Here is a 12,259-nt window from a genome sequence, read left to right on the forward strand (position 1 = left end):
CAAGTTTCAATAATAAACAGATTGGCTCAGGATTAAGAACCATTTGTCTTGCTGAACTAAATTGATCTGGTCTGTATACTTTAGTTCTCATTTGGCCTTCCCATTGTATGTAGATTTCTTTTCTGTCAACTAAAGTCATCTTTTGAAGTTGAGACTTTCATTTTTAAGTCTTTAAGCTTATTCATTTATTTCTGATAAATGAAACTTGAGCATGAGGAATTTTTAGCACATTTTTCCTCCTCAATTTATGTGTGACTATAGGTGTATGACTTGCTAAGCTTTAGCTTCCTCATCTATAAGACAGGGAAAATAGCACTTAGCCTGTGGGGTTCTTTGCTTATTTGACTTTTGGCAGAGATGTGTCTGTCTGAAAATGAACAGGTGTCCACTAATATATGAATTCAGAAAAGTTTGGGAAAAAATAGTACAGCATCTCTAAGACAATGAAATCTGTAATATCCTTTTCTTTAAAGTTAAGGAGTTAACCAGCATGCAGGGAAGTACAGCTCACCTCCTTACCCACCCAGGTTCATGTATGTTCAGCACTCCTCAGTAAGCAGATTTTTCTGCTCAGCTTCCCAACAGGTAATAACGACAAGATTAGGGGACAATTAGAAGTCGTTCAACATTAGGAAAAGGCCAGCTGCACTTGGATTAACTAATATTTCCTTTACATTTGGCAGCATCTTCCATTCTTTCCTACCTAATTTCTCTGATATACCTGAGTCTCAACCAAGTATACACTTCATTCTGTTGTCCCTCTTATATAACTGTGACGGATAAATATTATTTTTTTTCCTGTAGGTTTTTATTAGTGTAATCCATAGTAGTTATTGCATTGGAGCAGCAGCCCCTAGCTTTGAAACCTTCACTATAGCCAGAGGAGCCGCCTTTAATATTTTCCACATTATTGTTAAGGTAAGACTCCTAACTGCCTTGAAAGATAACTATCATTACTGCAAGAAGAAAACCAAAAAACAGGCACTTTCATTACACTTAAAAAGATGGACAAAATCCATGTTGCCCAGTTGGCTATGGAAAGACAGATTATTTTAACTCTTCAACAAGGAGATTGTGTTTTATTGAAACCTTCATATCTAACTCAATGCACTTCTAAAGCAGAAAGGAGAACACTGTAAAAGAAAACCCATCTTTAAACTACTTTTAGAATATAGAGCATGTCAGCCTAGTTTCTCTAAGATTTATAATGTCCTCTTTGTTTTTCCAAGAAAACTGCTATAGATAAGTTTTCAACAACAGGCTATAAATTGGAATGCATAGTAGGAAATGTGGAATTTAAAAATGTTTCTTTCAGTTATCCATCAAGACCATCTATCAAAGTAAGTAAAATTTAATTATGGAAATGTACAGTTTTCTAATTACCTTCCACTGGCTAGGATCTCCTCATATGAGATTGTTTAGGATCACTTTGACCAAGATTTGGCTACTTTGTTTAGAGACTTGAGGGGAGAGAGAGAGAGAGACAGAGAGAGACAGAGACAGAGATAGAGAGGGAGGAAGGAAGAGAGAGAGGAAGGAAAGAGGGAAGGATAGATTCGTAATGGACAAATAACTCTAGGAGAGCTAGTTACATTTTGCAGCCTCCTCTCTATATTGAACTGACTAAAGCATTTTTGACTTCCTGGAATTCCTTCACTCTGGATTTGGGAGCACAGCAAAAGTGTCTTGGATTGATGTTGCCACCTACTGGTGGTCCCTGGATGTTTTCCCACTCAGCATAGATAACCTATTTGAACTTTCTAAAGTTTCTAACCTGGGGGAATTGTGCATATATTGTGTCTTTCCATTATCCCTTTCCTAGGACTTTTACTACACCAGCATTTTTGCCTCAGTTTCTTTCTCTCTCACTTTTATACAGGCACACACACACTCAGCATAAAGTGCATCCTTCTCCCTCTATCATTCAGCCTTTGACAAATTCTTGTAAAAATGTGTCTGTCTCTTCTATTATCTTCATCCTTTCATCTTATTAGTGTATTTATCTAAAAAGGTAGTTACTGTTAAAGATTGCAAAGAGTACTTCCTAATAAAACACCTGCTTTATAGAAAAAGGATGACATGATTTTAAGTGAAATTGGTAAAATTACTGATGCCATCAACCTTCAATGTCTTTTAAAGTGTCCAAATATCTCCTGCATAATTTGCATCAAAAAAATATATACCTACTCCTACTTCCTTATTTTTCTGTAAGTCTTTGATTGAAATTCTTTTTTTCAAAGCTCTTTATTTTTAAAAATTTTTGTTACTTAATTACCATTATTGGAATAGTGTTGTCTTCTATCATTTTTCTTAACATAAATAGAGCATTTTAATTCCATTTTGCAACTACATTTGGGTTGGCTTCCTGAAGACTTAAGCACCGACTCTGTCGTTACATTGTATGGGTTTTAAACAAGTATTTTTTAAATGAACATTTGAAACATACGCTTTTTTGTTAAATTGAAAAATAAATAATTACCCCCCCGAAAGTCCACCCACTTTAAATAAACAAAACACAGATTCTTCCAAAGAAAGAACAGATGCGAATTCTAGAGTAAAAGTGCAGGTGGGAGAGGAGGTACTCTCACTGGGGGTCCCTGATTTGTCACCTCCTTTAGAGAATTTTTCTTTGCTTGGCCCTTTGAAGGTTTTACATTTGGTTTGTTTACAGAGTCTCTTTCTTTACAAATGAGGAGATCAAAGTGAAAGAATCCAAGGGGATATTCCCATGTTTTGGGAAAATGTAAGCAAAGATAGGTGAGAGTTTCTCAACAGGATTACTGTTGTCATTTTGGGAAGGTAATTTTTGTGAGGTTTCTCTCATATTGCAGGTCCCTGGGACACTAAATGCTGGTAACAACCCTCAGTTATTGAGAAAATTGTAGAAGTACTCCCCCTAAGTTGAAATGTCCCTGTGAGATCCACCGCTAGAAAAAGAGGCTTTCTAGTGGTGAAATCCTATTCGTGGGAGTCGCTAAGAAGTCTGCCAATTGTTTTAGTTTGGAGTCTGTTTTGCAACAATGTTACATATATTCTAAGAAAGAACTTCCTTAAATAGCGCACAGGGATATCTGGCAAGATTTCATTCAATTGTTGCAAGTTAGAAGATACAACTTTCACTAACTTCGTAGTCATGAAATTCACATAAATTATTTTGGTTGAAAATATGAAAAAACGATTCCTGTGTCTAGTTAATTAATCTTTAAGTACTCAATTTAGATCTCCTCTTTATATAGAGAGATGATTAGCGTTTTTCTCCAAAATTTTGTAGGTTATTATACACATACATGAAAAAAAACGTAATAAGATCTAAATTTGTTTTTAAGTGCCAGAGAATTTTTTCCTGTTTATAATTATACATTACATTTCTGAAGATAGGTAAATCATATTCTTATCCAAGTTTATGGAATTTTTTCCCCATACTTTCCAAATAGATTCTGAAATGTCTGAATCTCAGAATTAAGTCTTGAGAGACAGTAGCCTTGGTTGGCCTCAACGGCAATGGGAAGAATACAGCAGTCCAACTTTTGCAGAGGTTATGTGATCCTGATGACAACTTTGTAAGTGCACCTAGCAAGATCACACACAGTCCACACGACAAGATTTGGAAATTCCACCTATTACAGAGAGCTTACACCTGTGTCAACTTTTAATTTTTAACAGTGGAAATGGGAGAGAAACCATATTGTTTTCTTTACTGCATATTCATCCATTCAACAAATATTTATTGAGCACCTACAAAGTGCCAGACATTCTTCTAGGTGCTGGGAATACATTGGTGAACAAAGCATAAAAACCTCTCTTCCCTCATCAAGTTTACATTCTAATAAGTAGAGACAGACAATAAATAAAATAAGTAAATTATATAATATGTTAGAAGATAATAAATGCTATAGAGAAAAATAAAATAGTAATTTGTAGTACGCAGAACTTATCAAGAATTTCAGTTTCTCAAAACATCCCAAAAGAATAATATCTGTAGAAAATATACTGTCTCATTTTTTTCTGTCATCCATATGTTGCACTTAACTTTCTCACCCTTGTAAACAGCATAGAGTACAAGACTATGATAGTCACAGAAGCATAATTCTTAATGCTTCTATTCAGTTTTTCAACTGTAATTTTTAAAAGAAAATCTACTCTTCTAAACCTTAAGTTTGATTTCTTAAGTCTTCATTTGTAGTTTACTAGACTCATGTATCCATGCTAATATTGAATAAATAAATTACTGGATTAGCATTCCTTACATAAAGCAGTTGCATAGAATATCCATGCCCAGACAGAATACCAGTTGGTGTGAAATACCAGAGTTATAATTATCAAACCTTGGCTTCTGTCATTGGAGTATGTTGGGATAATAGGTAATGGTACTATGTATGGAGAAGACAATGTTCATTTAATATTACTTATAGCAGTGAATAGAATGCACTTTTACCTTTTGCAGAGGAGTGGGCTGTTGAAGGGAAGAAAGGATGTTTCCTGGAAAAAACGTGCAAAGGTCACATCAGTCTTAAAATAACAAAACTGCAGTTTTTTACATGTGTTTACATGACAATATTTGTGGCTCCTAGAGTATATATCCTCATAATACCTAATTTGTGGATCGTAGAGTAAAGATATTCAGGTAGTTTGGCCAAATTTTAAGTCATTTTTTTTAGGTTTTATTAATTCCCAACTACCAGAAAAAGTCTATTGGCATTATACATGCTATAAATATTTTATCAAAATATAGTCAGTCATTGTTTCCTGAAATAACCTGCTTCTCAGCTTATGTTCTGCAGTAGTAAAAAGGACTCTAACCCAATGCAGTGAAAGGCATCACAACGTGATTCATTCCTTTGGATTCACAGATCACAGTGGATGGTAACGACATCAGAACTTTAAATGTGCAGCATTATCGAGAACATTTGGAGTAGTCAGCCAAGAGCCTGTTTTTTTGGGGACAACCATTAATAACAATATTAGATATGGGCGAGATGGCGTGACTGATGAAGACATTGAGAAAGCAGCAAAGGAAGCAAATGCTTATGATTTTATAATGCAGTTCCCCATGGTAAGTACACTATGTAGCCTATATCCTTAGCTTAAGTGTAAGGCACTGAAATATTCCAAAATAAGTTAAATAACAATAACATCTACAGAGTAGGGGGAGTGTGATTAATTTTTGCATTGTCCTAGGTGACACATCTGAAAATGAGAGAGCATGGTAACAACCAAAAGAAGAAATACATCCTTGAAAGGTCCAATTTTTAATCTGTTTAGTTCTTACTGGTTCTCACTGCAAATGGAAAAGAAAAAAATAAGGGATATGTTAAAATATAACAAAGAAATATGAAACAAAATCATCAGTGCAAGCTGAGGGAGATCATGTATCTGCAAAAATGTTGGTTTGCAACGCCATCTTGTGGCTAAGTGTGGGAATGTCACACACAGTGCTCAGATCGGTTCTGTGATAAGGCAAAGGAAAAATACCATTGACTTTAGAAGTACATGGAGCTAATATTGGACAAGACATGTGAAATGATAGTTGGAAAGAGATACAGTAAACTATAATTTTGGGTATTAGGACATATAGGATCCTAATGGCTATTTAAAATTGATAGAGAGCTCTAAAAATATTTCTATTTATCAAAGTATTTGTTCATCGGCATCCTCTGAAATTGTTGTGGGGAAAACCTCGTGAAATATGAAAGGATGAGATTTGAAATTAAAAACACAAATAAAATTCCAACATCCCAGAAGGCAACCATAACAAAAAAAGTTTGTTTTAATGGATATATTTTACAAACTACACTCCATAGGTCATAATAATTTTGTTCTCTTTTGTTTATTTCATAAAAACTTATGTTTGCCATTCATTACCACCTATCCCCATTATTTAGGGTCATAATTAGGACAGAAAACATTAAAGGCTTGAGGTCATTCTTTGCCGTGTGGTTTGGGAAAACAAAGACTTCCTTTCTTCGACCTTTTGACATTTTCAGTGACTTCCTTTCCTCAAAACACCAATGATCTTCAGTTTCCCACCTGGAATTAGAAAGTTTTCTGGTGCCTCTTAAGTCATTCCCTATAAGTTATGACTTGCTTTTACTAAAAGTCCAATATTTACACAAAGATGTCACTTGCTATAAATCTAATAGTAAATCCTAAAGATATAATCCAAAGAACAAATTAAAGATGCTGGGTTATTATGATAGAAACTAAATTCCACAGCCATGGTTAACCAGGGAAATAAGAATGAGCATAATAATAAATAAAAGTTACAGAAGTGGTTAATTCGTATAGGTGAAAATTTAGGGAAAACTATACTCAGAAATAAATACCATTACTCCTTCTATGATATACACATATTTTTGAATTAATATATTAGGATTAACTGATACTTGCTAGCCTTTTCCCATAAACACCCATAAAACTGGCCAAAATATATGAGACATAGGACAATTGTTTCCAAGCACTGGATAAGAGATATCACAAAACTGTGATTCCTGAGAGAAAGGAAACTCATTAAGAAAGTCCATGAATTTTCAGCATGCTTCCTGGGAACAAATTTCTGACCATATTTCTGTAAAATGGAAACCAGAGAGAACATGGCAGTCCCACTGAGCTAAAAGGCAGAGGTAGAATTTCAGGGCAGCTTAAACAACTGGAGAGGCAAAATGAGAGAGCTGTGGACATGAGGTAGGGGGCAGAAGTCCATGTAGACATCCCTTGGGAATCCTTCTCTGAGGATAAGATTACCCGTGGCTTACCACAGAGCAGCTGCTACAAAGCCGAGAGTAGAGCCGAGATAGAAGTCAAGCAGTATAGTGGAGATGTTGAAAACACAACCCAGCCAGAGTGGAGAGGTCACATTAACACCATTTTTAATACCTCAGGCATATAGCTGAGACACCAAAAAAAGTCACACCTTAGGAGTAAAGACCACACCTTAGAGTAAGGCTGACTCTAGACCTGCTCTAACAAATCCTAAAACCAAGCCATGACAAGATCCCTAAAGGAGATAGAACTTGGATGTTGGGTCCTGCCAAGTTTTGAGACTTTCTATAGATTAACCCCAACAAAGCATAAAACCAAGATTACATACTTCAAGATGATCAGTCAATATTTGAATTGCCTATGAGGATAAAAATCAACATTTTCTCAAGAAAACAGAATTCAGAGTCTCTTCAACATTCATGCACAGAATTCAGTACATCTTCTACAATACCTAGATGTGCAAAGAAACAGGAAACTATGATCCATAGGCAAAAAAAAAAACAACAACTAAATGTTGATGCACTTAAGAAAAACTTCAAAATGCAAGAAGAAAAACTGGTACATCTGAAAGGAGAAAGAGACAAATCCACATTTTTAGCTGAAGGCTTTAGTACTTGATAGAACAAGCAGGCAAAAAATCACTAAGGATATAGATGACCTGAACAATATTATCAACCAACTAGATCTAACTGATATTTATAGAACACTCCACCCAATAACAGCAGAAAACATTTCTCTCAAGTGCACATGGACTGTTCACTGAGCTAAACAATATTCTTTTTTTGTTTTTAACATCTTTATTGGAGTGTAATTGCTTTACAATGGTGTGTTAGTTTCTGCTTTATAACAAACTGAATCAAGTGTACATATACATATATCCCCATATCTCCTCCCTCTTGAGTCTCCTTCCCACCCGTCTAGGTGGACACAAAGCACGGAGCTGATCTCCCTGTGCTATGTGGCTGCTTCCCATTAGCTATCGAGTTTACCATTGGAAGAAAAAACTTATAATTTCAAAGGAAACATGTAAAGTATGTTCTTGGGCCATAACAGAATTAAAATGTAGAAATCGATAACAGAAATATATCTGGAAAATCCACAAATATTTGAAAATTAAAGAACCTACTTCTACATAACCTATGGCAGAAAGAGGAAGTTTCAATGAAAATAAAAAACTATTTTGAAGTAAATGAAAATGCAAGATATCAGTATTTGTGGAATACAGTTGATCCTTGAACAACATGAGTTTGAACTGTATGTGTTCACTTATACGTGGATTGCTTTTTCAATAAATACATACTGTAGTACTACACGACCCACAGCTGGTTGAATTCAAGGATGTGGACACAGAGGACTGACTGTAAAGTTATACTTGGTTTTTAACTGCACGGGGGTTGGTGCCCCTAACACCTACATTGTTCAAGCGTCCACGTACAGTTAAAGCACTGCTTTAAGAGAAACTTACAGCATTATGTGCTTACTTTAGAAAAGAAAAAGATCTAAAATCTGTAAACTAAGTTTCCACCTTGAGAAACTAGACTAAGAAGAGCAAATCAAACCCAAAGCAAGTACAAGAGAAATAATAGACTAGAGCAGAAATCAGTGAAATCAAAACCAGAAAAACATTAGAAACAGTCATTGAAACCAAAAGCTGTTTCCTTAAAAGATCAATAAAATCAGTAAAACTGTAGGAAGCCTGATGAAGAAATGAAAAAGAGAAGAGAAATTACCAATATCAGGGATCAAAGAAGGTACATCACTATTAATCCCGAAGACATTAAAAGGTTAATACAGGAATACTAATGAACAAAAATATGCCTATAAATTTGCTAACTTAGATGAAGTTCTTTTCCTTGAAAGACACAAACTACCAAGACTCACTCAAAGAGAAGTAGATAGATAACTTTAGTAAGACCTATAACTATGAAAAAAATAAACTAGATCTCTAAATAGTAGCAACAACTACCAATAAAATTAAAAATGGCATTCACAATAGCAACAAAAAATATAAAGTAGAATAATGAAAGATCTGTAAATCTTCTATGTAAAAAAGGTAGAACATTGCTGAGAGAAATTAAATACCTAAATAGAGAGGAGCTTCAAGATGCCAGAAGAGTAAGACGCGGAGAGCACCTTCCTCTCCACAAATACATCAGAAATACATCTACATGTGGAACAGCTCCTACAGAACACCTACTGAATGTTGGCAGAAGACCTCAGACTTCCCAAAAGGCAAGAAACTCCCCAAATACCTAGGTAGGGCAAAAGAAAAAAGAAAAAACAGACAAAAGAATAGGGACAGGACCTGCACGAGTGGGAGGGAGCTGAGAAGGAGGAAAGGTTTCCACACACTAGGAAGCCCCTTCATGGGCGGAGACTCCAGGTGGCGGAGTGGGGAAGCTTCGGAGCCACAGAGGAGAGCACAGCAACAGGGGTGCGGAGGGCAAAGCGGAAAGATTCCTGCACAGAGGACCAGTGCCGACCAGCACTCACCAGCCTGAGAGGCTTGTCTGCTCACCCGCAGGGGCGCGCGAGGGCTGGGAGCTGAGGCTCGGGCTTCGGTTGGATCCCAGGGAGAGGACTGGCAGCGTGAACACAGCCTGAAGGGGCTAGTGCAACACGGCTAACCGGGGGGGAGTCTGGGAGAAAGTCTGAAGCTGCAGAAGAGGCAAGAGACTTGTTCTTGCCTCTTTGTTTCCTGGTGCTCAAGGGGAGGGGATTCAGAACGCCACTTAAAGGAGCTCCAGAGACGGGCGCGAGCCGCAGCTATCAGCGCAGACCCTAGAGACGGGCATCAGACGCTAAGGCTGCTGCTGCCGCCACCAAGAAGCCTGTGTGCGAGCACAGGTCACTATCCACACCTCACCTCCCGGGAGCCTGTGCAGCCCGCCACTGCCAGGGTCCCGGGATCCAGGGACAACTTCCCTGGGAGAATGCACGGCGCGCCTCAGGCTGGTGCAACGTCACGCTGGCCTCTGCGGGCCGCAGGCTTGCCCCGCCACCGTGCCCCTCCCTTCCCCCCCACCCCCCACCCCCCGTCCTGAGTTAGCCAGAGCCGCGGAATCAGCTGCTCCTTTAACCCCGTCCTGTCTGAGCTGGAACAGACACCCTCGGGCGACCTACACGCAGAGGTGGGGCCAAATCCAAAGCTGAGCCCCGGGGAGCTGTGCGAACAAAGAAGAGAAAGGGAACTCTCTCCCAGCAGCCTCAGGAGCAGCAGATTAAATTTCCACAATCAACTTGATGTACCCTGCATCTGTGGAATATCTGAAGAGACAACGAATCATCCCAAATTGAGGAGGTGGACTTTGGGAGCAAAGATATATATTTTTTCCCCCCTTTTTCTCCTTTTGTGAGTGTGTATATGTATGCTTCTGTGTGTGATTTTGTCTGTACAGCTTTGCTTTTACCATTGGTCCTAGGGTTCTGTCTGTTCTTTGGGGGCTTTTTTACTTTCTAAAATTTTTTTCTTAATAATTATTTTTTCTGTTTTACTTTATTTTATTGTACTTTATTTTATTTTATCTTCTTTCCTTCTTTCTACTTTTTCTCCTTTTATTCTGAGCTGTGTGGATGAAAGGCTCTTGGTGCTCCAGCCAGGCATCAGGGCTATGCCTCTGAGGTGGAGAGCCAATTTCAGGACACTGGTCCACAAGAGACCTCCCAGCTCCAAGTAATATCAAGTGGCGAAAATCTCCCAGAGATCTCCATCTCAACGCCAAGACCCAGCTTCACTCAACGACCAGCAAGATACAGTGCAGGACATCCTATGCCAAACAACTAGCAAGACAGGAACACACCCCATCCATTAGTAGAGAGGCTGCCTAAAATCATAATAAGGCCGCAGACACCCCAAAACACACCACCAGACGTGGACCTGTCTATCAGAAAGACAAGATCCAGCCTCATCCACCAGAACACAAGCACTAGTCCCTTCCACCAGGAAGCCTACACAGCCCACTGAACCAACCTTAGCCACTGGGGACAGACACCAAAAACAACGGGAACTATGAACCTGCAGCCTGTGAAAAGGAGACCCCAAACACAGTAAGTTAAGCAAAATGAGAAGACAGAAAAACCCACCGCAGATGAAGGAGCAAGGTAAAAACCCACCAGACCTAACAAATGAAGAGGAAATACGCAGTCTCCCTGAAAAAGAATTCAGAATAATGATAGTAAAGATGATCCAAAATCTTGGAAATCGAATAGAGAAAATACAAGAAACGTTTAACAAGAACCTAGAAGAACCAAAGAGCAAACAAACAATGATGAACAAGACAATAAATGAAATTAAAAATTCTCTAGAAGGGATCAATAGCAGAATAACTGAGGCAGAAAAACGGATAAGTGACCTGGAAGATAAAATAGTGGAAATAACTACTGCAGAGCAGAATAAAGAGAAAAGAATGAAAAGAACTGAGGACAGTCTCAGAGACCTCTGGGACAACATTAAATGCACCAACATTCGAATTATAGGGATCCCAGAAGAGGAAGAGAAAAAGAAAGGGACTGAGAAAATATTTGAAGAGATTATAGTTGAAAACTTCCCTAATATGGGAAAGGAAATAGTCAAGTCCAGGAAGCACAGAGAGTCCCATACAAGATAAATCAAAGGGGAAACACACCAAAATACATATTAATCAAACTATCAAAAATTAAATACAAAGAAAAAATATTAAAAGCTGCCAGGGAAGAGCAACAAATAACATACTAGAGAATCCCCATAAGGTTAACGGCTGATCTTTCAGCAGAAACTCTGAAAGCCAGAAGGGACTGGCAGGACATATTTAAAGTGATGAAAGGGAAAAACCTACAACCAAGATTACTGTAGCCAGCAAGGATCTCATTCAGATTCAGTGGAGAAATTAAAACCTTTACAGACAAGCAAAAGCTAAGAGAAATCAGCACCACCAAACCAGCTTTACAACAAATGCTAAAGGAACTTCTCTAGGCAGGAAACACAAGAGAAGGAAAAGACCTACAATAACAAACCCAAAACAATTAAGAAAATGGTCATAGGAACATACATATTGATAATTACGTTAAATGTAAATAGATTAAATGCTCCAACCAAAAGACATAGACTGGCTGAATGGATACACAAACAAGACCTGTATAGATGCTGTCTACAAGAGACCCACTTCAGACCTAGGGACACAAACAGACTAAAAGTGAGGGGATGGAAAAAATATTCCATGCAAATGGAAATCAAAAGAAAACTGGAGTAGCAATTCTCACATCAGAAAAAATACACTTTAAAATAAAGACTATTACAAGAGACAAAGAAGGACACTACATAATGATCAAGGGATTGATCCAAGAAGAAGATATAATAATTGTAAATATTTATGCACCCAACATAGGAGCCCCTCAATACATAAGGCAAATGTTAACAGCCATAAAAGGGGAAATGGACAGTAACACAATCATAGTAGGGGACTTTAACACCCCACGTTCACCAATGGACAGATCATCCAAAATGAAAATAAGTAAGGAAACA

At 37.8% G+C, this 12,259-nt stretch overlaps 1 protein-coding gene across 1 annotated transcript in view; it reads left to right on the forward strand.

The window, feature by feature from the left end:
* Positions 1–12,259, forward strand: part of ABCB5 (ATP binding cassette subfamily B member 5) — a 111,626-nt gene that overhangs the window by 17,026 nt on the left and 82,341 nt on the right. The window contains 5 exon segments of the mRNA XM_060305017.1: positions 805–918; positions 1,230–1,340; positions 3,435–3,560; positions 4,851–4,905; positions 4,908–5,053. Of these exon segments, the coding sequence (XP_060161000.1) occupies positions 805–918; positions 1,230–1,340; positions 3,435–3,560; positions 4,851–4,905; positions 4,908–5,053 (552 nt within the window).

This window comes from Globicephala melas, chromosome 9, assembly GCF_963455315.2.
Source record: "Globicephala melas chromosome 9, mGloMel1.2, whole genome shotgun sequence".
Lineage (NCBI taxonomy): Eukaryota > Metazoa > Chordata > Mammalia > Artiodactyla > Delphinidae > Globicephala > Globicephala melas.